This window comes from Alnus glutinosa, chromosome 10 (assembly GCF_958979055.1).
Source record: "Alnus glutinosa chromosome 10, dhAlnGlut1.1, whole genome shotgun sequence".
NCBI classification, from domain to species: domain Eukaryota; kingdom Viridiplantae; phylum Streptophyta; class Magnoliopsida; order Fagales; family Betulaceae; genus Alnus; species Alnus glutinosa.
In genome coordinates, this window is record NC_084895.1 from 9,009,337 (window position 1) to 9,036,396 (window position 27,060).

Here is a 27,060-nt window from a genome sequence, read left to right on the forward strand (position 1 = left end):
TCGGCAGTTTTTGCAAGCATTCCAGTTGCCTAACCTTTGGCCTTTTGGGTATGCTGTAAACATCAATATTTATCCCTCCAACACCTTGCCTTTTTCAACCAAAAAAATATGTATGTTAAACATCCATGCTTGTCTTCTTGGATGATAATAATATTAAGGACTTTTCCATCACTTACCATACAATTACATTTTTCTTGTCTTTTTCGTTTGGGCGGTCATTCCTGTGGATGGGACCATCAATCCAAATGAGTTTCTTACACAAATCCCCAGGCTGGAAATGAATTGAGTTACATCTTTTTCAAAAGATCTTCATCTTTGTTTTAGGTAAAATCAATCATCTGGATACAAAGCGCCTAATGAAAGCAGGACAGCCAAATTACAAAGAAAAGCCACTGGAAATTTAAGATTTAACGTGGACAGATAGCTTTTAAGAAAATTGCCATCTCTATCTTCCAAAAGTAGAACAAAATCCATAACACTCATGTACATGTTCCAGCATATGCACAGGGAACCTAGAGGCACAAAACCACTAGCTTTTCCCAAAGTAGGAGAACAGGGTGGGTTGTTTATCGCTAGCACTCTTCAGGTTCCTCTTCTTCCTTGCTGGAGTTGAGCACAGCTTGATAGTTTCATCAGTTACTGGCTCTGAATCAGCTTGAAACTCCCCATAGTCACACTTCATTTGGCACTTAGCTGTACTGTCTTGAGATTGTGTAATAGTAGATTTTGAGTCTTGGCCTCCTTCAGTAAAGGATAACATTGGCGTGTTGTCCTCAGTACTAGGCTCTTTTTTCAAGCTTTTTGATAAATCGGTCTTCAAAGATTCAGCATAAGAGTTTTTCGCCTCTAAGTCTGATTCTTGTTCTCTTCTAGTTCTCTTTGTTGAGAAAAACTTAGAGATTGGAGTGTTTCCCTCAGCCTTCAGTTGTATCTGTACAAAGATGCTACAACCACAATTAGAGGTTCTCTTCTGCCATAAATCAAGAATCAGGTGTATTCAAACAAAATAAAAAATTTCTAACATGAAACAAGTTTCATGGCTTTTTCAGAAAACCAAGTCAAATATGGCAACAGATATGAAAAAATAAAAAAATAAAAAAAATAAACCTCAAATCTGCTACTCACCCCCAAAATCGAAGTTTTGATTTCACTTTTACCCCCTCAATAAAGTTCAACCGTTAAGTTAGATGGAAAACGTTCTGTCACATGAAATGACAAAAATAACCTAATTTTATCTTTCCATTCAAATTAACGGCTAAATTGACAAAGGGGCAAATAAAATTGAAACTTCAATTGAAGGGAAGAGTCGCAGCGATTTAGAGTTTGGTGATGTATTTGAGAATGCAGTGGTAGTTTGGGGTGATAAAGTGTAATTACCCAAAAACAAAAACAAAATAAAAATATGTATATAGCATACTAGTCGAGAATTAAATAAAAAAGAAAGAACGAAAACAAGCGCCAATGTTACCAATAAATTGACACCCAGTCGAAATTGGGTCTCTTATTAACCTGGTCATCCAAGAACATACAACTTTCCCTCTACAAAAGTTTATGCAAGACCTAACACACACACTCACACACAGAAGAAAAAATAGCAAAAACTCTCCATGCGTACCACTAGAATAAGCATATATACATCGTTTCTGCTGAATGAAACACCTTATCAAATCTTCTCATGATATGTGTACCCTGGAGATCTGAACAATATTTGTTCAGATCTCCGACTGTGAACATATTTAGTGAATGAACCCTTTTACATGTCATTTTATGACCTCTAACCTTGATAATTTCATCTCCAAATGATAAAAATACATCACATTAAAGAAAAGGATGACTAGCCTCACCTCTTTAATGCACTGTGGTCCATCAAAAGATGTCTTACCCATTGCAGGAGTTACAGGGTACCAAACCTGGAGATAAGCAGATAAGAAAATTATGTTTGCAATATTTTGTACCAGGCATGCTTAAAAGTGGCAAATGTGAATACAAAAAACGCTGTTACTTATATTTAGAAAGCTCTTACTAAATCTGGATCTTCATATGGCTTAAGCACATTATCAAACTTGGAAGATGAAGAACCATTTAGCCATGTATCGGTTGATTCCTTATCACCCAAAATAACAGGCATCCTGTCTATAAGGACAGATCAATCAAAAATTGCATCGTGGATAGATTATTTAGCAGCAGGAAAGAAAAAGTCCCATTTCAAACTCTTACAAGATAAAATGTCCCACAAGCAGATAACCAAGCTTAAGACTGTGATACTGTAATCTATAAACTTGAATACCACCATTTATCAAAATTACAAAGGAAATCATCAATGGACATCAGCATTGAGCAATCGAATAGCACGCCTGCAACATGACTCCTGTTCATTCTGTTCAAACTCCCAACAGCAGAAAAATTACTGTTTTTCCCCATATAAATGTGGCATTCCTCTTCTGCATGTGTAATTATGAAAACATAATAAATTCAAATAGTCATTCTTAACAGTTACCATTACAAAGCTCCAGTTGAAATTTTCTTTCACTTTTTGGCGATGTTTGCCTTTTATGATCCTTTTACTAAGCAGTGCTTGTCACACAAACCAAAAGGTAACATCCATACGGGCTGAACTACAATCTGATCGGGTTGTTCTTTCTCATTCTCATCCCAGGACGAGAGTGTTCAATAACAGAATTGACACCCGATTTCCTCTTCTTTTTCCAGAGCTCAAAAACTCAATTATTGTATTTTCAAGCAGAGCACCAGTAATAGAATTAAAAATTCTAAACAAAAAATAGAATGCTATTTCAAATTCCTTTTCTTTAGCTCTGAGCAACCAGACTTAACATAAATGTAGCCACTGGAGCCATTCTAAAAAGGGAGAAATTAGCACTACTAGGTGAAATAGATTCTTTTAGAATCAATTTCAAACAGTGATAAAACTAACCTTTCTTGAAAAATAGAAGAAAAAAAGCCCTTTGTTAGACAACCTTTAGCGTTGCCTCCATTGATGAAAACCCCTTCACTCCACTCCCTTACAAAGACCGTAGGAGTCCCAACAAGTTTCAGCCATTCAAAAGCGAAAAAAGGACAGGAAAATTTCAGCAAGAAAACGGATGCTGCAGTAGTTTGATTGCTGGGGAAGAATTTCATGTCCAAGTTACTGATGTTTTCATAGAACTTGTGACAAAGGAAGAAATGGGGAAATTGCCTGAAGAAGTTGACAATAAAGAGGTGATGCCTTTAAGAGGAGGGTAGCTAAGGGTGTGGATGAAAAATGAGAGATAGACAGGCCACTTCACCTCAGGATACATCCAATGATGCACAAGAATCAAATTCCGACCAACTCTGGAACTCCAGAGAACCAAACAAGGCCTGCTTTTCCTCTCTTTAAGTACTGTTACCTATTTTCAAATCCTGATTGGGTTAACAACATCTCTTATCCACCAGGATATGTAATTCCCTATTTTCAAGTCTACGACAGAGAATGAAAGCCATACGAACATTTGGTACTCTTCCTTCATCAATGTCGAGATAGAGCCAGACATGACGCTTCAACAAAGCAGCAAGTGGTCATGGTTAATGAGCCATAAGCCAAGGTGAGGATAACCGGTAGTTGCAGGTGGTGACTCTGAAGTGTGAGATGCTGAGCTTCGACATGGTTACAACATTTTCTTCAGGAAATTGGTTTTTCGGCTCCTACTCTATGGAATTCTTTTGTGATAATCAAGTTGCTCTACATATTGCCTCTAATCCGGTATTTCATGAAAGGACTAAACATATTGAGGTTGATTGTCATTTCATTCAAGATAAGATACTGAGAGGAGATATATCTACACCATTTGTGAAGTCTAGAGACCAACTTGCTGATGTGTTTACAAAGACTTTATGTCGTAATCGGTTAGAACTACAAGGACATTGACTGTCCATTTTGTATAAGATACAACTTGTCCAAAATAAGCAGCCGGCAAATTAACATATACAAATACATAGGAATTGAACTCCACTTAGTATGGCTCCAAATAGCCAGAAAGGAGAAGCATGAGAGCAATGCACAGGACTACAACTTCAAGCTTAATTGTTCATCTAAGAATATATAATTTTAAGGGTTTACAGAACTTCTAAACATCTTTTCCTACGTTAGATTAGGAAATGCAGAAAGGAACCAACACCGAGTTCTCTTTTCTTCCTTGTATACCATTTCACACTTAACTCTACTACAAAGGTGCATATTAAAAAACTACTAAAGACCTCTCCCCAAATGAAATTTCTTGAGACACCCACCGCACACCCGCCGCCGACGAACCACCACCTTCTCTCTCTCTCTCTCTCTCTCTCTCCCTCCCCTACCCGTTACAAGACAGTCGAATCATCTATAGAGATATGGAGGCAAACGGGAGATTTCTACGCAGATGGTCTGTAGAGTCTAAGGACTTCGAAATGGAGATAGGGGGAGCCGTTGCAGGCTTGAGGATTCGTGAGAACTGTCACAGCTCGACGAGGCCCATTCTCCTCAACAGAGATGAAACAACATGGCTACATGGCTCCTTCGAGAATATGATGATAGTTAGAGACTCAAGGGTCTTCTGGAACCAATCCATTCCTGGTTTTCCCATAATTTTAGCCCAAAGACACTCAAACAAACACGGTCACTTTCTGGTGCTAGAGGAATTCGAAGGCAGGAGGACTAGTTCGATGCAAAGAGACATTAGAGCGCATCAAAGTGGAAATTGATACTTGGCTGAAGAAATTGAGTAAAGGCCTCTGCCCTTCCTGTGCGCTAGGCCTCCTCAACGCCAAAATCTAGCCCCAGGTCCAGCCCAAGATCCAGCCTAAGGCCCAACCCAAGGCCCAGCACAAGGTCCAGACCAAGAGGCACTTCTCGCGTGCTGAGAAAGGGAAAGCCAAAGTGGGCTCCCACTCGGCCCAACCCCTCTCTAGGCTGAACCCTGACCCTCATCAGTTAAGGCTTGGCTCCCTTAACCCAAAAACCACTTTCGGCCCGTCTACACTGGAACCCTACCCATCTAACCCAATGCCGTCACTGAACACGGCCTAGCTTACTCCGACGACCTCTGCACCCGCCCCCGCTGTCTCGCTTCTTTGAGCAACCCCCTCGCTACTGTCATCGAGCGTGGTCCGGTTTAGTCCGGTGATCTCTGAGCCCCCCTTCATTATCTCACATCCTCGGGCCCCTCTGGTTTCCACGCCGATCAGCCCCCCCACCTGTGCACTCCAGTGACTTCTAAGGTCTCCAGCGCAGCTACGCCTCCTTGTGTCACGCCGGTGTGCTCTTCTTCAATGAGTCCTATTCCTCGCCGTGGGATGGATCCTCCTCCTGTTAACCAGACCACGCCAGAGACGGACTAAGAGCTCACAATTGGGGTGGGTTCTCCCACAGCTTCTCTTCGAACAACTCTAGAGCTGTCATATCCAGAGGGCACGGATCCTGATCCACAGTCAGCCCGCACCACTGAGCCCTCTTCTCCTACCCAGCAAGGGACCCATCCATGGCAGTCTCTTGTGGCTGACGACTCATCCTCCTTAGACTTGAATCCTTCCTTGTCCCCGATGGTTGTCTTCACCTCTCCCCAGCCTCTTGGAGAGAATAGAAGGGAGCTAGGCTTAGCTTGTTCTGGATTGGAGGTGGATATTTACATGGAGGCGGAGCCCACCCCAATCCTATGTTATCCAACAGTCAATCTTAAGGGTTATGCTGGGTTGCGGCATTCCAAATGAATTTTTCAGCTAGTCGAACAGCTTAGGCACATCGTGGGTCTTTCGTCCGATGGTTTTGAGGAACAGCTATCGGCCCTATTTACGGCCATTATCGCTAGCAATGCTAACCAAGGAACGGGCTCTTCCCCAAAGGCGGGAAAAAGAATTTCAAGAGAAGTGAACAATTTGTTCTGCTCTATAAACTATGATACACATAGCAGCAGTGCTCTACGTGGCAGGAAAAAGGCAAGGGCCCAAACAGATTTTTATGAAGCCTAAACGGCTTTCATGGAACATGAGAGGGCTAAACGAAGTTGACAAGTGGTTGAAAGTCAGAAATCTTTTGAGACTGCGTGTGGGAGAGTATGTTGTGGCCTGCTCCTTCAAAAATATTGCAGACAATTTCACTTGGGCTTTTGCGAGGGTCTATGGTCCAAATATCGACAGTAGTAGAAGGTCTCTTTGGGAGGAGTTGGTGGGATTTGCCTTGGTGCATCAGAGGCGACTTCAATGTTCCCCGTTTCCCTTGCGAAGGATCGGGGGAAACTTGTTTTTGTCCTACGATGATGGAATTTTCAGACTTTATTTCTGAGCTGGGTCTCATGGATCTTCCCCTTTCTGGGGGGACTGTCTACGTGGTCCAACAATTCCTCTTGGTCAAGAATTGATCGGTTTTTAGTCTCTCCGGATTGGGAAACTAATTATCCTAGGCTCCTTAAAAAAAGGGTTCCCCGACTGTGCTCGAATCACTTTCCCATTCTCCTCAACTATGGTGGCATTCAAGAGGGAAAAAAACCTTTCAAATTTGAGAATTTGCGGATGAAAGAAGCTGTTTTTGTGGATAAGGTGAGGCAATGGTGATCATCTTATAGTTTTCAAGGCTCCCCCAGCTTTATTTTGGCTTAGAAACTGAAGGCTCTATAATTCGATCTTATAAAGTGGAACACTCACGTGTTTGGTAATATCGCTTCCCTTAAACAAGCTTGAGTCGAGGAACTGCACACTTTTGATAGACTAGAGACAAAAAGAGCCTTATATCCCGAAGAGAAGCTGGGTAAAAGTCTGATTTCCAGTGATCTGGAAAAAATTACTCTTCAAGAAGAAATTAGTTTGAGGCAAAAATCAAGGGTTCTTTGGCTTAAAGAAGGTGATAAATGCACAAAGTTCTTCCATCGGCTTGCTAACTCAAACCGGAGATCAATTCTATTGAGTCGTTTTTTGTCAACGGCTCAATTACTTCTGATCCTTCAGTTATCAGAGATCACATTGTTCAATTTTATGATTCTTTATTCTCTGAGCATCACAACTGGAGGCCCAAATTGGATAAACTTTCTTTCGACTCTCTAGAGGTGGAGGATGCCTCTCGGCTAGAGCTCCCATTTGAGGAGGAGGTTTTAGAGGTGGTGAAGGGTATGAATAGAGATAAGGCCTCAGGCCCTGATGGCTTCTCTATGGCTTTTTTTCAACATTGCTGAGATATAATCAAATCTAATCTCATGAAGGTTCTCCTAGATTTCCATGCTCACAGCTATTTCAAGAAAAGCCTCAATGCCTCCTTCATTACCTTAATTCCGAAGAAAGCTGGGGCGATCGATATCTCTGATTTTCGACCTATTAGCCTTCTCAGTGGGGTTTATAAGATCATCACTAAAGTCCTTGCTAATAGAATGAGTTCTATTATGGAAAAGATTATCTCTAAGCCTCAAAACGCCTTTGTTAAAGGTAGGCAAATTCTGGATTTGGTCCTTATAGCTAGCAAATTTTGGACAGTCGTCTCAAGTCTAGCGAGCCTGGGTTACTTTGCAAGTTGGATATTGCATAGGCTTTTGACCATGTCAACTAGAATTTCCTCTTGTACATGTTGAGGAGGAGTGATTTTAGGGAGAAATGGTGCTCTTGGATAGCACATCATATATCTTCGGTTCGCTTCTCCGTTTTGGTAAATGACTCTCCAACTGGCTTTTTCAATAGCTCTCGTGGGTTGAGGCAAGACAATCCCCTATCTCCTTTCCTCTTCGTCATAGTCGTGGAAGCTTTGAGCAAAATGATCACCGCTATTGTTGACAGAGGCTTTCTCTCAAGCTTCTCTGTGGGTTCTAGGCCTCCAACCGTAAATATCTCACACTTGTTGTTTGCGGATTATACTTAGGTTTTTTGTGGGGCCAACCCTAGCCATCTCCGTCATCTCCAAGTTCTACTCTTACTTTTCGAAACTGTGTCTGGTTTAAAGGTTAATCTGACTAAGTCTGTCTTGGTTCCTGTGGGCAATTTGGACAACATGGGTGAGTTGACTGGCATTCTAGGTTGTGAGACCTCCTCTCTGCCTTTGAAGTATCTTGGCCTCCCGCTAGGGGCTTCTTACAAGGAAAAGTCTATTTGGGATGTCATTTTGGAAAAGATGGAGCATCGGTTGGGCAATTGAAAACGGATGTATCTTTCCAAAGGCAATAGGGTAACCCTTATCAAGAGCACACTCTCCAACCTTCCTACGTATTTTTTGTCCCTCTTCCCAATCCATGCTAGTGTGGCTAATCGCATTGAGAAGCTCCAACGAGACTTTCTATGGGGAGGGATTGGTGATGAATTTAAATATCACCTTGTTAGTTGGGATAAGGTTTGCTCCTCGATCTCTAAGGGAGGGTTGGGTATTCATAACTTGAGAATGTTCAACTGCGCTCTTCTAAGTAAATGACTGTAGCACTTTGGTATTGAGAGAGATGCTAGGTGGAGAACCGTGGTGGATTCCAAATTTGGCTGTTTATAAGGCGGATGGTGCTCCCTCATTCCCACGAGTGCTTTCAGGGTGGGTTTGTGGAAGAATATTAGAAAAGGTTTGGAGACTTTTTCAAGCTACACCAGATTCGAAGTGGGAGATGGAACCAGGATTAGCTTTTGGCATGATCTGTAAGTCGGGAATATAACTCTCAAGACAGCTTTTCCAGCCTTGTTTTGTATAGCCGCTGCGAAGGATGCCTCTTTTGCAAATAATCCAGAGTTCTTGGGTAGTTCCAACCAATGGAACGTGAGCTTTACTAGAAAAGCGCATGATTGGGAGGTAAATGTTTTTGCTTCTTTCTTCCAGACGCTGCATTTAGTTATAATTAGAAGAGGCGGGGAAGACAAGCTTTGCTGGATCCCCTCCAAAAAAGGCCTTTTCAAGGTCAAGACTTTTTTTCACTCCATAACTCGTACTATACGTACCCACTTTCCTTGGAAGTGTGTGGCGGGCCCAAGCCCCCCCAAGGGCGGCCTTCTTTTCGTGGTCGGCGACTCTTGGAAAGATCCTCACCTTGGACAATCTCAAAAAGCACCATGTCATCATGATGAACATATGCTATATGTGCAAGAAGATGGAGTTGTCCGTAGACCATCTTATTCTCCATTGTGATGTAGCTTCTGCCTTGTGGTACTCTCTTTTCAGTCGCTTTGGGTTATCTTGGGTTATGCCAAAATAGGTTATCGATCTGCTTGCTTGCTGGTGGTCTTCGGGCTGGTCGAGGTGTGCTACGGTGTGGAAAATGACGCCCCCTTGCCTCTTTTGGTGCTTATGGAAGAGAAAGAAACAACCGAAGCTTTGAGGATGTGGAGAAGACCCCTAAGGAACTTTTATCCTCCTTCTATCACACTCTGTATCTTTGGACTTCGGCTTATGTGTTCCCATTATCTATTAGCTTACTTGACTTCCTTACTCGTTTTTCTAGTTAGGCGTTTCCTTTTATATACTCCCAATATACTAAGGGGAGCCTCACGCTTTTAATAAAATTGGCTTATTACTTATAAAATAAATAAAGAAATAAATAAATAAACTACTAAAATAACAAACAAGAAATTTTAACTTTTTTTTTTTTTTTTTAGTATGTTAATAATTGAAGTATCCACACACACAATAGACTTAGAATATTTAAGATATGAGTCAATTGAAACAAGCATGACTCACCATGCAGCCATTGTAAAGCTGAAGACGAAGAAGTAGTAAGAATAGTAAAGGAGTAGATTATCTCGCCTGCTGGGAAAAAAAATGATAATTATTATCCAAACAAATGCCAGTAATTGGTAACAAATGGTAGACGTGACAATAAGAATGTGGCAACAACTATGGACAGCATAATAGACATTTTTTTATTCGCTGAAATTTCAATCGGTTTAACACAAAGAATATATCCGTTAATGGAGCTGAGCACATATAAAAATTAATTTAATATAGTCTTCCATTAAATGCATCTCAAAGGTATGAAAAAAAAAAAAAAAAAAAAAAATTTGGTTAACCTTCTGAATTTTTCCATGAATCATAAAGAGCAGCAAACACAAGAGGCCGACCATCCTCAAAATGGATGTAGTACGGCTGCTTTCTTGGCCCATCTTTTTTCCACTCATAGAATCTGGAGAAAGAATCAAAGTCAAGTTATAGTGTGGTAGCTCTGAAGCAATGAATGGATAAAGCAGAAAACAGACATAAATAAAGATGCAAAGCTGAGCATTTCTAGCAAGATGACCTAAAATCATATCAGAAAAAACCCTTTGAAGGAAATTAAAAAGTTTTTTGAACATCGTATATACAACTTCAGCAGAAATATTCAGAGTCAAATGGCAATGAAAGATACACACTTTGTTTGCATTATCACCTTCCAGAATATATGGATGTACACACTTTGTTTGTATAATCACCTTCCATAATATATGGATGGTGTCGGTAATTATATCTGCACAAACTGGTTTTGGAGCAATGATTTAAATAAAAAGTTATGGAACACTGTATTGGTTAAACATTGAATAAGTCAGATCCAAGCTGGAAATTCAACAAGGTCTAACATCTTCATGCCTTCTGTTAAAATGGCACAGCTGGGCGAGCTCCTAATGTATCCAGAAGTTTAATTTGGTTACTTTGATTCTTTGTCTACTGCAATGACTAATGTAAGGCCAAGACCCAAAACTATAACAAACGCCAATGGAGACTGGTCACTCCAATAAAATCACTGCTAACAAGGCGTCAGTATAGATGTTTTTTTTTATAAGTAAGGCGTCAGTATAGATGTTGACAAGGTAATGTCAAGCAAGACCTTATGTTAAATGTTGCATTGTGCTAAAAAATGTGCCAATAACGCACCCAAAACAATTTCAAATGCAGCATGTTATCAATTATGTGCTGATAAAGCACCATTGATATTGAAGACTAAAATTCACTTAAAAAGTGGGTATACTCCCTACATTGTTGGCTGAGGTTCAAATCCCCTGACTAACCTAGTACTTAAGGACAGGTCAAGTCCTTGAGGTTTACCATACATTAGCACAATATAATCCTTGTGTGGTTACCTACTTTGTCCTAGTTATCTGAAAAAATAAGAATAAAATTCACTTGATTGCCAGGCATTTCATTACTTGATCTCAAACAAAATTGAGACTACTTGTGTCCATAGTAAACACCATAGAGAATCTACGGATGGAATAGCAAATAGGGATGGAAAATGATAACGACAGTTTACGGTTTAATCTCCTGACCATGTCAAAAGCCATGGTTTCATTTCATTTGCATCTTTAAGTCACTTTCTATGGGCATTTTAATGCCAACTAATGAGCTGCTGCCTGTTTGATTATTGGGATGTTTAAAGTAACAGTCATTTGTTTAAGATGGTTACATACTACTTGCAACATGGCTATACAAGGTACCATTAAATTTTTTTTTTTTTTGATAAATAATAAAACCAATCTCATGGAAAGCGTAAGACACCACTAAGCACACATAAAATATACAAAAGGAACAACCTAACTAGAAAGAGCAAACGAAAAACAAAATCACCAAAACTAATCAACAATGATGAAACATAGGAATTATGGAAGTTGAAACCGTGCTCTTTACCGAGCATTCATTGATCTTATATAGAGTTTGATTACAGAGTTTAAGCTAAACACTAACTCTAGTCTAGCAACCGGTTTCTACCTCTAAAATACATTCAAACTATAACACTTGGAATCTTTATCTAGTTATGAGACTATTGCATTAGGACTCTATAACATATCTCGGCTTTTGGATAGAATTAGAGAACTTCTTAGTAGAGTCCCGGTTGGACACCTCCACAGATTGAGTTGCACAAGACTCCTGCTGAGACTTTGAGTCTTGTGCGAGAGGTGTTCTAATACCCTCCCGCAAGCTCAACGGGGGAGATCGCACGTTGAGCTTGAAACAGAGTTGTTGAAACTTGGCCGAAACAAGTGGTTTTGTAAGGACATCGGCAAGCTGATCGGAGCTAGGAACAAACCGAACCACCAATGACTTATCAGCAACGCGATCTCGAACAAAGTAGAAATCAATTTCCACATGCTTGGTACGCGCATGGAATACCGGATTAACGGACATGTAGGTGGCACCAATATTATCACACCAAAGAGTTGGTGGTGAGGAGGTCCGAACACCAAGTTCTTGAAGGAGTGCCTGGATCCATAAGAGTTCAGCTGTGGTGTTTGCAACAGCTTTATACTCGGCTTCTGTAGAGGACCGAGAGACAGTGGGTTGCTTGCGGGAGCTCCAAGAGACCAAATTTGAACCAAGAAAAACACAATATGCACCGGTGGAATGACGATCGTCTGGACATCCAGCCCAATCAGCATCCGAGTAAGCTTGAAGAACATTGGAAGATGAGCGATGGAGAAGAAGCCCATGAGACAGTGTATACTGCAGGTATCTGAGGATTCTTTTAACGGCCTGCCAGTGTGGTTTTAGTGGACGATGCATGAAGTGGCACACGCGGTTTACAGCAAAGCTTAAGTCTGGTCTTGTGAGAGATAGATATTGTAGGGAGCCGACTGTACTGCGATAGAGAGACGGATCTTCCATTGGATCCCCTGAAAAGGCAGAGAGGACGGACGAGGAAGCCATTGGAGAAGTAATAGGCTTTGCTTCATGCATGTTTGTCTTCTTTAAAAGATCCATAATATAGCGCCGTTGAGAGAGAAGAAGACCTGAGTTCAGTTTGTGAACTTCAACACCAAGAAAATAGTTTAAATCACCCAAATCCTTAACTGCAAATTCAGCATTAAGGAGGTGAAGTAAGTCTGGGATGGCCGCTGGATCTGAGGCTGTGATGATGATGTCATCAACGTAAATGAGCAGGAAGACGGTGACTGACTGTGTTTTGTAGAGAAACAGAGATGAGTCGGCCTTGGACCCGACAAAACCAAGTTGGATGAGCTTTGTACTTAACCTGGAAAACCAGGCTCGAGGCGCCTGTTTGAGGCCATATATAGCCTTGTGAAGCTTGCACACATGATGAGGAAAGTTAGGATTGGTAAATCCCGGTGGCTGAACCATATGAACTTCCTCGGACAAAAGACCATGAAGAAAAGCATTTTGTATATCGATCTGTTTCATTGACCAACCAGCAGAATATGCAAGGGACAGCACTGTTCGGATCGTTGTGGGCTTAACAACTGGACTATAAGTTTCTCCATAGTCCACACCTGCTTGTTGATGGAATCCTTTGGCGACCAGCCGAGCTTTGTGTCTCTCAATGGAACCATCGGCCTTCCTTTTCAGTTTGAACACCCATTTGCAACCTACTGGATTTTGGGAGCTATGTGGAGGTACAAGAGACCATGTCTGGTTATGTAGAAGAGCATTAAACTCAAGTTGCATTGCATTTCTCCATTCTGGAATACCTACAGCATTTGAGAAACAGGTCGGTTCCTGAGAGGCTGAGGCATGTTGTGTTAATAAACCCCGAGGAGCAGGGTATCGGACAGTGCCATCTGTGAGCTGTCGTGGCTGAACTATATTGTTCATAGACCTGGTATGCATGGGATGTACTCGGGCAGGAGGAGTTTCCTCATAGGAACTGGAACAAGAGCCGTGTGGTTCTGCAAAATTGGAAGAAGAGGAATCGGAAGAGGAAGGTGGGCAGAAGGTTGTGGTGAAGATGGAGCGGGTGGAGGGACAAGAGTAGGAGGAAAATTAGGAGCTTGAACAGAAGTGAAAGTAGGAGGAGTGGCAGAAGCTTGAGAAGCATAAGGAAATCGGGATTCATGGAAGATGACATCCCGAGAGATGTAAACTCGGCCAGATTCTATGTGAAGGCATTTATAGCCTTTGTGATGTTGAGTGTATCCAAGAAAAACACATTCTGTGGAGCGTTGGGAGAATTTATGAGTGTTGTAGGGTCTGAGATTTGGAAAACACGCGCACCCAAAAACTTTAAGAAACTTGTAATTAGGGACTTGATGAAATAGTTTTTCAAAGGGTGATTGATTATTGAGCAATGGAGTTGGCATTCGGTTTATGAGATAACAGGAGGTAAGGCAAGCATCCTCCCAGAATTTTTGAGGGAGAGAACTCTCGGCCAGTAGAGCTAGAGTGGTGTGAATTAAGTGGCGATGCTTGCGTTCGGCACACCCTTGCTGTTGGTGTGTATGAGGGCAAGAGATACGATGTGTGATGCCTTGAGATTGAAAATAAGAGTGGAGGTTACGATATTCACCCCCCCAGTCCGATTGTACACTGATTATTTTTGTGTTTAATAGTCGTTCAACCATAACTTGAAATTTAAGGAAGACAGACATGACATCTGATTTGGCTTGTAGAGGAAAAACCCAAGTGAAACGACTAAAGGCATCAATGAAAGAAACATAAAACCGACTTCCGTTTATTGATAATGTTGGAGAAGGTCCCCATACATCGGAGTAAATTAATTGTAAAGGACTACAAATTGAAGTACTAGAAGAACTAAATGGCTGCTGATGACCCTTGGCTTGTGCACATGCAGAGCAGGGGGAGGAAGCCTTATTTGAAGAAACTGGAAGGTGGAACTTAGAAAGAACATGCTGAACTGTGCGAAAAGCAGGATGACCCAAGCGCTTGTGCCATGAAGCTGTAGACGTGCGTTCACCGACAAAGGCTTGCTTTATTGACGAAGAACTGGCTGACGGAAGAAGAGGATAGAGGCCATCTTTAGTTGGCCCTTGGTGGAGGATGGCCCTGGTTTGAATGTCCTTAGTCAAGAAATAAGATGAGTGAAATTCAAAAAAGACAGAGTTGTCAAAGGCGAATTTTTGAACTGAAAGAAGATTTTTAGAGATGGATGGAACACGAAGGAGTTGGTTAAGAATAAATTTACGCCGAGAAAAGAGGAATGATGCAGAACCAACATGAGAGATAGGCAAACCTGTTCCATCCCCTACTCGGATCTGATCCTGGCCGTGATATTCCTCACGAGACTGGTTGAGGTGCTGGAGCTCATTAGTGACATGATGTGTAGCACCGGTGTCCGGATACCAAACATCCTCTGCTGGCAGTGCTGGTGTTGAGTAGTAGGCCTGTGGAGAAGGGAGTGGTTGCTGTTCTGGAATAGACTCCTGGCGATGGTAGCAACGAAAAGCAGTGTGGCCAATTTTCCCGCAAATTTGGCAGGTAGGACGGGAACCGGTAGCAGCATCAGGAGAAAAGTAGGATCCACGTCCACGGTTGTTGGGAGAATAGCCACGACCACGATTGAAGGGTCGTCCTCCACGGCCACGATAGCCCCTGCCTCGAGGGGGGAAGGAGCGATTTGTAAAATTTGCAGCAGCCGGAGGAATATCAAGGGCAGAGGTCTGCTGGTCCAAACGCATCTCGTGGGCCAGTAGATGACCATAAAGTTCATCAATGGATAAGGGATCAACCCTGGTGGTGACAGAGGTCACAAATGGATCATATTTTGAGCCAAGACCCTTGAGGAGAAAAGAAACACTCTCAAAGTCATTGAGAGGTTGTCCGGCGGCAGCGAGAGTGTCAAAAAGAGTCTTGATGGTTTGGAAGTATTCTGTAATAGAGCTGCTACCTTTCTTTACTGTGGCAAGCTGAAAATATATTTGCATGACTCTAGCACGGGCTTGAGATGCAAACATGGAAAGCAGAGTGGACCAGAGAGCAGCCGAGGTGGCGCTCCCAACTGCATGAACCACGTAGGGTTCGGATAATGTGGATATAAGGATGCTGAGTATCATCTGATCACGCTGGTTCCACGCAAGAAATTCTGGGTTGACAATTGTGGCAGGCGCTCCATCATCAGATGAAGGATTCGGAATCGTTTGAGGCGGAGGCTGAGATGACCCATCAAGAAAGCCGTAGGCGTCCTGTCCTTTGATGTAGGCGAGAGTCTGAGTTTTCCATGCCATAAAGTTTCCTTTGGAGAGTTTGATATGAAGATTTGGATTCATGTTAGGTACGGTAAAGACAACCGGTTGCGGTTGGGGAGGTGGTAGATGAGGTTGAGTGGCTATGGAAGCCACCGAACTGGCAGAAGCACTGGATTCAGAATCGGAATGAGCCATAGCTCAAGACGTGTGTCTTTGAGATGGCTCTGATACCATGATGAAACATAGGAATTATGGAAGTTGAAACCGTGCTCTTTACCGAGCATTCATTGATCTTATATAGAGTTTGATTACAGAGTTTAAGCTAAACACTAACTCTAGTCTAGCAACCGGTTTCTACCTCTAAAATACATTCAAACTATAACACTTGGAATCTTTATCTAGTTATGAGACTATTGCATTAGGACTCTATAACATATCTCGGCTTTTGGATAGAATTAGAGAACTTCTTAGTAGAGTCCCGGTTGGACACCTCCACAGATTGAGTTGCACAAGACTCCTGCTGAGACTTTGAGTCTTGTGCGAGAGGTGTTCTAATAAACAGAGAAAACACATACGCCACCATTCAAAGATACAAAGTTTCAAAGTAGAAATAATATCCCCCATAGTCCTCTCCCTGTCCTCAAAATTTCTATCATTCATTTCCTTCCATAAACACCAAAAGAGGCACGTAGGCACCATTTTCCACATTGCAGTGCTCCTTGGCCTACCAAAGGACCACCAACAATCATTCAAACCAATAACACGTCTAGGCATAACCTAAGACATCCCAAAGCGATGGAAAAGAATACTCCAAATAGCGGAAGCCACGTCACAACGAAGAAGAAGGTGGTCCACAGATTCTCCATTATTCTTGCACATGTAACATATGTCCATCACGATGACGTATTGACTCGTAAGATTATCCAAAATGATCTTGCCTAGAACCGCCAACCATGCAAAAAAGGCTGCCCTCAAAGGAGCTTAAGTCCACCAAATACTCTTCCAAGAGAAGCTGCTACCTTCCGAAAAAAGTCAAAGAGCTGTATAAGGATTTAAACTCAAATGAACCTCTTTTGGAAGGATTCCACCACAACTTATCTACACATCGTCTTCTCACTCTAATAGAATACAATTCCTGGAAAAAAGAGGCAAAGCCATCTACCTCCCAATCATGTGCCGCTCTAGTGAAGGTCACGTTCCACTAGTTGGAACCGCCCAAAAACTCTAAATTAGCTGCAATAGAGGCATCCTTCTCACACGCAAAGACCATATAAAACCAGAAAAGCTACCTTTAGAGTTGTCTCCTCACACCACTGGTCTTGCCAGAATCTAATCTTTGACCCATCCCCTACCTCAAAACTTGTAGAGCTGGAAAGTTTATCCCACCATTTCCTAATATTCTTCTACAACCCCACCCCCAAAGACTCCTACAAGCTCTAGAGAGCACCACCCTCCCCATAAACTGACAAATTTAGAGTCCACCGCTACTCTGCACCAAGCCTCTCTCTCAAGCCCATAGCGCTACAACCATTTACCTAAGAGAGCACGATTAAACATCATCAAATTCCTGATACCCAACCCTCCCTCAAAAATTGGAGAACAAACCTTAAACCAACTCAGCAAGTGATATTTGAACTCTTCACCTAACCCACCCTACAAGAAATCCCGCTGGATCTTCTCAATAAGGCGGTTAGCAACACTTGCTGGAATACATGTAATACGTAGGCATGTTAACGAGAGTACTCTTGAAAAGAGTAACCCTACCACCCTTACACAAATACATCATTTTCCAACTGCCCAACCGATTTTCCACTTTATCAATAACGCCGTCCCAAATATGCTTAGCTTATAGGAGGCCCCCAATGGTAAGCCAGGATACTTGACCGACAGAGAGAAAACCCCACACCCTAGGACTCAAGCCAAACTTCCCCCGACTAAAATTCCCCACAGGAACCAATTTTGTCTTGGCCAAATTCACCTTTAAGCCCAACGCAGCTTCAAAGCACAAGAATAAGCTCCACATATGACGCAAATGAGCAAGAAGAGCATCACAAAAGATCAAAGAATCATCTGCAAACAGGAGATGAGAGAAGGAAGTATTGCCCACTAAGAACCCATCCAACAATCTCCCACTAACCACAACAGAAATCATTCCCCGAGCCTCCATCACAAAAACAAACAACAAGGGGGGATAAAGGATCCCCTTGCCTCAACCCAAGGGAACTACTAAAGAAGCCTATCAGAGTGCCGTTTACCAAAACCGAAGAGCTCACTGATGAGAAACAGTGGGCTATCCATGAGCACCATTTTCCTCCAAAGCCACACTGCCTAAACAAATACAATAAAAATCCCAATTTGCATGATCAATTTGCATGATCATACACTTTCTCCAAATCCATTTTACAAATGACACCCGACTCGCTAGATCTAAGCCTACTATCAAGGTATTCATTGGCAATAAGAACCGGAACAAGAATCTGCCTACCTCTAATACCTCTAATAAAGACACTCTAGTTCTTAGAGATGATCTTCTCCATTACCATCCTAACCCTGTTTTTTTTTTTTTTTTTAGCAATGATGTTTGACACCCATGGTACTATTAAAAATTAGCATGATCTAAACATACCCAAACTGTTTGGAGTCAACTTAATGCCTGCACAAGGATTATATGAAGCCATCTTCAAATTACTGCTCGCGGCATTTTTTTTATGAATTGCAGGGAAGAAAAAAAAAAATAAATAAATAAATAAATAAATAAAAGTCACCAAACAAACCACAAATAAGGAATGGAATTTATAAACAACTCACTTTTCATAACTTTGGCTAGATTTTGGAGGAAGGAGCATCATCAAGAAATCGTTAATTAGTGCATAATTCTATTTACTTGTATAACCAATTCCATGACAAGTTAGATTTCAAGCATATGAGAATTAAAGAATATAGGAAAATAAATACTCATGGGAAAACGACCATAGAAGATGTCAAAACAAATCTCTTTGAGAACTATTACAATAACTGGCCCAAGCGTAACTATAAAGTAACAAAACCCATTAAAAATTATTTATAAATGGAAAGAAACAAATAGATACATAGGGATGTGGAAAAAAATCCTCGCTTTGCAAATATATAGCCAAATAAGAACCACATTGCGGTGAATCATCCATGCATCAATCATTTAAGCTGAGACAAGTTAACCAAACGATATATGGATGACAACATGTTTTACTGATTAGATAGTTTCACGGTCCCTCTTTACTTCTAAATTATGGACTGATACTGGTAAGGAAATTATATCCAAGGGTCATATTTCTAGAGTTTTCACAAGCAATTTTTAGTCTTTCCTTGAATACTAAATAGTTATAAATAATTTGGTAAATTAAATGGGTTAAGGACTAAGCCAACTTTTGGCCTTGAACATGAAATTTCAATGAGTTTATGGCGTATCTATGAATTTAATTATTCTTTACAGATTTGTAAGACCATATCCAAATTCTAGCAATTAGTTTCCAATTTAAGATACTCTTCACCTATTTTAGTTCAAGCAAATCAGCAGGAGGTGGCTTTCTCAACCACCTTTCGATACCAAACAACACTGACATCACAATTAGGAATAAAATGAATCCTACTAAGAAATTAAAATAAATGAGTTTGAAGAATATGAGAAAATAAATTCAATAATCACAACGAAAATCAAATTAAGTAAATAGAAGCTCAAGCAAACTAATATGTGATCAAGGGGGAAAATGTCATGAGACAATCCAAACATACAACACATTTTGAACTCAGGATAACAATGTTCTTAAGATGGAAAATTTATATTAGCAGGCCCATAAAATTTCCATAAAGGAAGGTAAGCCAGCCATTACTTAGTTGATTGTATACCTACGACAGACAATAACTCCATGGGTGTCCTAACGCTTGTTAGCTCCTCAAACCAAGGCAAAGTTTTCAAGTCAAGTTCTCAACCAAATGCTAGGTTAGAGTGCTAGAATTGATAGGATACTTCTCTATAAACCATACTTTTTTTTCCAACTAAAATGCAGAACTGTTTCTCATTTATAACTCCAAGTTTTAAATAGTAAATAAACAAAACAAGACAGGTAAATACATTGTCAGAAAATTATTCCTAGATTACAATAATAAAGAAACAGGTGCTATATTTTGAGAAAAGAGCATACCCTTCTACTGCCACAAGGCACCGACTTTTAGGGACTAAACGACGGAAAGAAGCCTTTTCACGTATGGACTCAGATCGGGCATTAAACTGCAATGCAAAAAAACAAAATGATAAGAATGATTTCAACAGAAGTACTAAGATGTTGAAGTCATCTCAATGTACAACCAATTTTAAATAAAAATTGAAAGGAATGAATATCTACCATGTAAATTATATGTGACTAAATATTTACCACGTAAGTAATATCAGAATTTATATTTAACAATTACCAAGTAGATAATATGATTTACTACCATTATTTGTCCTCATTTGAGCTAAAGTTATACAACTAAAAGCAATAAACCTCAATCAAGTTCATGGGCTTAGTCAATCTTGACCCACAGAATTAATGTTATACCACACACATGGGAACTAATATATGTATTCATAGAACATGCGAGGAAGTTTGAATAAAGATGTGGAGTATTATAAAAACAAAATACCTACATAATTTCCAGAGCAATGATGAGATAATGGGCAGGCTTCAAAGGTGACATTTCAGTCTCATTGCTCAATTGATCACAAGAAGACAGGTTAAACTTATTTCATGAAATGTCATCTTGCAATTCCAAGAAGTAACATGATGAAATTGTAGCTGGGACAGAGTAGTTGACACAAACAAAATCAACTCCACGAAAAGGTATGAACAAGTGAGCATATTCAAATGCAAATGAATACAATACATCCATTACAAAATAAATTAATCCCAACCAAGCACATTTTATTTGGAGAAGTACAAGGACTACGAAGAAGATAACAGTTAGAATTTGCCCCGATAAGTAACGAGAGTGAGATGTTACACTAACTTGCACGGAAAGATCCATAAAAATATGCGCCTCAGAGGCATTAATAAACATAACAACAATGAATTTCTAAACTGAAGGCATGATGAGAACCAGAGTTACCTGGAAATTGCATTTTGGGTTTATGGTACAGACAGGTCACAGTACACAGGGCAGATTGGGTTCATTTTCGGGTTCACAGTTCATATTCAGATCCACCAAACAATCCTCTTTTAGAAGGGACCCACCACAACTTGTCCTCCCCTTCCGTCTCAGTCTCACTAAATACAAAACCCTGAAGAACGAGGCAAAGGCATCCACGGGTCAAATCTATCTACGACAAAAGCTCTAATGTCTCTCTCATGCCTCAACTCCATCTTCTTTATCTCATAACTTTGCCTCTCTCTTGTATTTTTAGGAGCATAAGGTTTTACAAGCATGCTAGCAATTATTCATCTTTAATCACATAAATCAACCATCTTGGATGACTTTCTCCCTTATTTTCCTTCTAAAAGTGCTACTTCTAGCTCCTCAACAACGCATCAATTTCTTATTCAACCTGTTCTCATCACTTAAACGTATATTATAGAAGGTGCATAAGGAAAATCTTGTAAACCACTAATCATTTTGAAGTTCATTGGAGTTCTGCCAATCATGCCAGACTCTTCATACGAACAATATGCAGTTGTATGAGCCAAGGTTCACCAATTAATTGATCCTACAACATCCAAAAAGACCTTACACCTTTCCAATAAAATTCCAAACTTATTCTTCACTTCAAGTCACCCTAAAAGGGAATGATTAACCCCAAGAGGTAGCATCTTATAAGGCCCACTATTTCGTCACAAATAGACAACTCTCTACTTAAGATTGCATGTGATTCCCATTAACAATTTTGAATGCATGTGCAAAATTTACTAACTGTGATCTAAAAAGAACTAGGGGTAAATTTCAAATTCACATATAGAAAGAAGAACTAGGGGTAAGTGTTGCCAGAAGGATTCAAATAGAGGATGAATGATTCAAGAAGAGGGTTTCTAGTGTATAATTGGGCACCCCAGGTGGAAATTTTGAGCTACAAGTCTGGTTCTGCATTTTTAATGCACAGTGGATGGAATTCAGTGCTTGAAGCTTTCAGTCATGGCCTGCCTCTGATTGGATGGCCGATGGCAGCCGAGCAATTCTTCGACGTCAAGTTGCCGGAGGAAAAGGTGGGAGTTTGTGTGGAGGTCACTAGGGGGAAGAGCTGTGAGGTTAGATATGAAGATATAATTGCCAAAATTGACTTGGTGATGAATGAGACAAAGGCAGGGAAGGAAACGGGAAGGAAAGCTTGACAGGTGATGGAGACGATTAAGACTGCCATGGAAGATGAGGAAGGTTGCAAAGGGTCTTTTGTTAAAGCCATGGATAACTGTTTTAGTGCTGCAATGTCAATGAAAGACAGCAATGATGAAAATAGAATCTGAAAATAATGACAATAAAATCAAAAATAAAGTCTGATCAGGAATTAAGTAAGTTTGCTAATCAACATAAAGTACGATAAATTTTATCAAATATGGGAAGGTGTAAAGTACAATAGCACCAACTGAGCTTCAGAAACCTAACCCAACAACATAGTCTTAATTACACAGACTTTTATTCAACATTCGGCTCTAGTGAGGGTCAAATCTACAGCAAAGGCTCTAATGACTCTCCCATGCCTCAACTCCCTCATCTTTATGTCACAACTTTTCCTTCCTCTTGTATTTTTAGCAGCATAAGTTTTTTTTTTTTTGATAAGTAATGTTAATTCATTAATAAAACACAGAGGGGCACAACCCTAATATACAAGAAGTATACAAAAGTGCCCCTAAGAGGAACGAACAGAAAATAAATTTAAAAATTCTGCAAACGTAAAAACATACAAGCTATGATGAGAAGCTATCCAAATATATAACGTGTTAAGTAAACGCTTCCTTAGCTCCACCATCGATGTCTCTACATTTTTAAAGTGTCGCACATTCCGTTCCCACCAAATACACCACATTAAACACAAAGGAACTAACCGCCAAACTTCCTTAGCTGGACCATACCTACACAATACACCCCAACTAGTCAACTCCAGCACCATTCGTGGCATAACTCATTCTACTCCAAATAAAGTAAGAATGTAACTCCATAGATAGCGAGCAACTTCACAATGAAGTAATAGATGTTCAATTGACTCCCCACGCTTTTACACATACAGCACCACTCAATCACCACGGCATTCCTCTTTCACAGTTTGTCATGCGTCAAAATTTTACCTAAAACTGATGTCCATCAAAGAAAGCCACCCTTGCCGGAGCCTTCCACGGAAATGATGGGTCATTTTTCCTATTTAACACTTCATAATAGGACTTCATTTCAAATAAACCCCTTTTGGAGAGGATCAAAACTAACGTGTCATCCTCTCCATGTCAAATCGAAATCGAATAAAGCCGACCGAAGAAAGAAAGTACCATCTCCATCTCCCAATCCTGGACTGGATGCGTGTAAAAATAACATTCCACTAAGTATTTCCATTTTGAACAACCAAGTTATCTACCACCATCACCTCTTTATTCCTCACAATATTAAACAAAACTGAAAAACATTGCTTCAAAGATCTATCCCCACACCACCAATCATGCCAGAAACTGACATGTGACCCATCCCCCACCTCAAAACTAACAAACTTGCTAAAATTATCCCACCCCCTCCTAATATATTTCCACACACCCACTCCAAAAGTACCCAACTCCTCTTTTGAACACCAGCCACCCTTTAGACTCTCAAATTTGACGTCAATCACCAATCGCAATAATGCCTCTCTCTCCCTGCCATACCTCCACAACCATTTCCCCATAAGAGCTCGATTAAACTGGATGAAATTGTAAACTCCCAACCAACCTGAATGCAATAGAGTATAGATCATGTTCCAATTCACTAAATGAAATTTAGCCTCATCTCCAATACCGCCCCATAGAAAATTCCTTTGAAGTTTATCAAGACGATTAACCACACCCACTAGAATAGGAAACAACGACAAGTATTACGTAGGAAGGTTGGAAAAAGTACTTACAAGAAGAGTCAACCGACCACTCTATGACAAATATATTCACTTCCATCTAGCCAACCACCGTTCCATTTTCTCAATGACACCATTCCAAATAGACACGGCCTTATAAGAAGCACCCAACGGCAAACCCAAGTATGTCATAAGCAAAAATGCGACCCGACATCCAAGGAGTCGAGCCAACCCTTTGACATCCTCTATCTCACCAATAGGAACAATTTATGATTTTCCTAAATTAATCCTCAATCCTGAAGCTGCCTCAAAGCGATACACTGCAAATGTCGAATTTGTTCTTCTTGCGCACCACAAAAAATCAACATCTCATCGGCAAACAATAAATGATTCACAACTAAATCATCAGAATCCCTGGGTCCCACTAAAAACCCTGTCAAATTACCCTGATCTATTGCAGTAATCAGCATCCGGCTCAAAGCCTCCATAACCAAAACAATAAAGGTGAAAGTGGATCCCCTTATCGTAACCCACGAGTGCTAGTAAAAAAAAGCCAACGGTGTTCCATTCACAAGAATAGAAAATCTCACCATAGAAATACAAAATCGAATCCAAGCCCTCCATTTCATCCCAAAATCACAACGCCACAGCAAATAGAGCAAGAAATCCCAATTAACCTGATCATATGCCTTTTCCAAATCCAACTTACACAGCAACTCAGATTCCCCTAATTGAATTTGACTATCCAAGTATCATTAGCAAAAAGCACAGAATCCAAAGATTTGTCGACCACCAATAAACGCATTCTATGTGGTTGGAGATAATCTTGCTCAACACTGAGTTAAACTTGTTTGCGAGAACCTTGGAAATATTCTTATACATCCCCCCCCCCCCCCCCAAAACCAAACTAATAGGGTGAAAATCTTTCACATCCATAGCACAAGTCTTCTTTAGAATCAGAGACAGTAGCATTTAGACTCTTTTCAAATTGACCTCGATTATGAAATTCTGCAAAAACAACCATAAGGTCATTTTTTAAAATTGCCGAACACTTCTGAATGAAAGCCATTGTGAAGCTGTCTGGACCCAGAGCCTTATCTCCATTCAAATCCCTGATCACATCCCACACCTCCTCCTCCTCAAACCTTCTTTCTAACCAAATACTTTCATCCGCATTAATGGATAGGAAAGATAGACCATCCACCCTTGGCCTCCAAAAACATTGCTCAAAATACATTTTGTTGTAATACTGGACTATATGCTCCTAGATCTCCACCAGATTCTTGGAAGTTGCACCATTTATATTCAAAGAGTCCACACGATTGAATTTACGATGTGAGTTGGTCATCTATTAAAAAAATTTGTGTTCTTGTCCCCCTCCTTCAACCACAAAGCTCATTATTTCTGTCTCCAGGTCATTTCCTCAAAAAGAAGAGTTTTACGAGCATGCTAACAATCATTCATCTCAAATCACATAAATCAACCATCTTGGATGACTTTCTCCCTTATTTTCCTTCTAAAAGTGCTACTTCTAGCTCCTCAACAATGCATCAATTTCTTATTCAAACTGTTCTCATCACTTAAACCTATATTATAGAAGGTGCATAAGGAAAATCTTGTAAACCCCTAATCATTTTGAAGTTCATTGGATTTCTGCCAATCATGCCACTCTTCATAACAACAGTACCCAGTTGTATGCACCAAGGTTCACCTGTTTATTGATCCTACAACATCCAAAAAAGGCCTTACACCTTTCCAAGAAAATTTCAAACTTATTCTTCACTTCAAGTAACCCTAAAAGGGAATGAATCAAGATTAATCCCAAGAAGTAGCATCTTATAAGGCCCACTATTTCTTCACAGATAGACAGCTCTCTACTTAAGATTGCATGTGACTCCGATTAACAATTTTGAACACATGTGCAAAATGTACCAACTGCGATCCATAAAAAGAGCTAGGGGTAAATTTCAAATCCACTTATAAAGCGGGTCCTCTTTTGCAACACAATTACAGAAATTTCTTGATGGTCCAGCACCAAAGCTAAGCATAAACATGCCTAATTAATACAAGTAGTACATGGCGAAATAAAGTCCAAGTTTTTTTTGCAAATTCAACTTTCATAAATAATCTAGTATAAATACCATCTTGTAGTGATCCGGCTTCTCAGTTTTCTTCGTGAAACTGGGAATCAGTCCCCATGTCATGCAATGAAGAACAACACCATTACCATCAGATCCGTCTTCTCTACAAACAACCGGCAGATTATGTCCCGGTGAAACATTGTGGGATGGACGGTACCTAAGTATTCAACTTGAATTTCAATCAATATATACAAGCAGCTAAATAAACAACAAAGCCAAATAGTTGCTTGGTTGCGTGAGAAAATGCAAGAAAATAGAGTAAAATTTTCACAAATTCAGAACCGAGATTACGAAAATTCAAAAAAAAAAAAAAAAAAAAAAATTACAGTTAAACGGTTCCTAAAGAATAGTTTGGTCTTACTTCAGGTGAAACTCCAATTGCAAATTTTTCATTTGCTCTGCTCATTTATCCTCTTCTTTTTTTCTTCTTCTTCTTTTTTTTTTTTTTTTTTTTGCCATCAAAAAAAGGAAGGGAAATTTTAACAAAAAGAAAATTGGTACCGATCGAGAGAGATAGAAAGGGGGCTTTACCGGTCCGTGTGAACAATACGGACGGGGCCATCGTTACGGTGGCAAGCCCTAGGAATGTCCTCTGCTCTGAGCGTGCAACGAGCCCTCCCACACATCTCTTTCGCTTCGCTTCGATTCTGTGCTCTGTTTTCGCCACCTGAGTAAGAGCGGGAAATGAGTGTCGTACTTTGGGCTGATTGCCGAATGCTGTAGAGAAACACTTCTAGACCGTTGGATTGCAACTGTCTTGAGATTCGGTTTTTTACTCCTTTTTCCGAGTTCAGGACACTGCTACCCAAAAATAATGAAGGAAAAAGGAATACAAGATTAAATTATATTTGTTAATTTATTTTTGGGTTAAATATTATTTAGCTCATAAACTAACAGTTATTTTTTATGAAGCACCACAAACTAACAAGACATGATTTGGCTCTTCAAACTGCCAATCTGTTATTATTTAGCCCCAATCATCAGTCTTGACTGTTGTATTGGATGGAAAATATAATTTGACCAGAATATTTCAAAAATATTCTTATTTTAACTATTAAAAAATCAAAATTACCCTTTGTATTTATT

The 27,060-nt window shown here is 40.2% G+C and overlaps 1 protein-coding gene across 1 annotated transcript; it reads right to left on the minus strand.

The window, feature by feature from the left end:
- Positions 1 to 421: 421 nt before the first annotated feature.
- LOC133878841 (uncharacterized) lies at positions 422 to 26,742 on the minus strand. The gene is made up of 8 exons (XM_062317386.1): positions 26,506 to 26,742; positions 25,975 to 26,131; positions 19,983 to 20,068; positions 9,970 to 10,082; positions 9,641 to 9,706; positions 2,024 to 2,133; positions 1,845 to 1,910; positions 422 to 931 (listed from the first exon to the last, which is right to left on the minus strand). The coding sequence occupies exons 1-8, from the start codon at positions 26,598 to 26,600 to the stop codon at positions 530 to 532; spliced, it is 1,095 nt and encodes a 364-aa protein (XP_062173370.1). The 5' UTR covers positions 26,601 to 26,742; the 3' UTR covers positions 422 to 529.
- Between the last annotated feature and the right edge of the window lie 318 nt (positions 26,743 to 27,060).

Excerpts from the sequence above, each read along its gene's own strand:
- LOC133878841 (XM_062317386.1), bottom strand. The coding sequence starts at position 26,600 with ATGTGTGGGAGGGCTCGTTGCACGCTCAGAGCAGAGGACATTCCTAGG. Across the intron at positions 20,069-25,974 it reads AGCCGGATCACTACAAGATG|TTTAATGCCCGATCTGAGTC; the intron begins GTATTTATACTA and ends TTTGCATTGCAG. Across the intron at positions 932-1,844 it reads GACCACAGTGCATTAAAGAG|ATACAACTGAAGGCTGAGGG; the intron begins GTGAGGCTAGTC and ends ATCTTTGTACAG.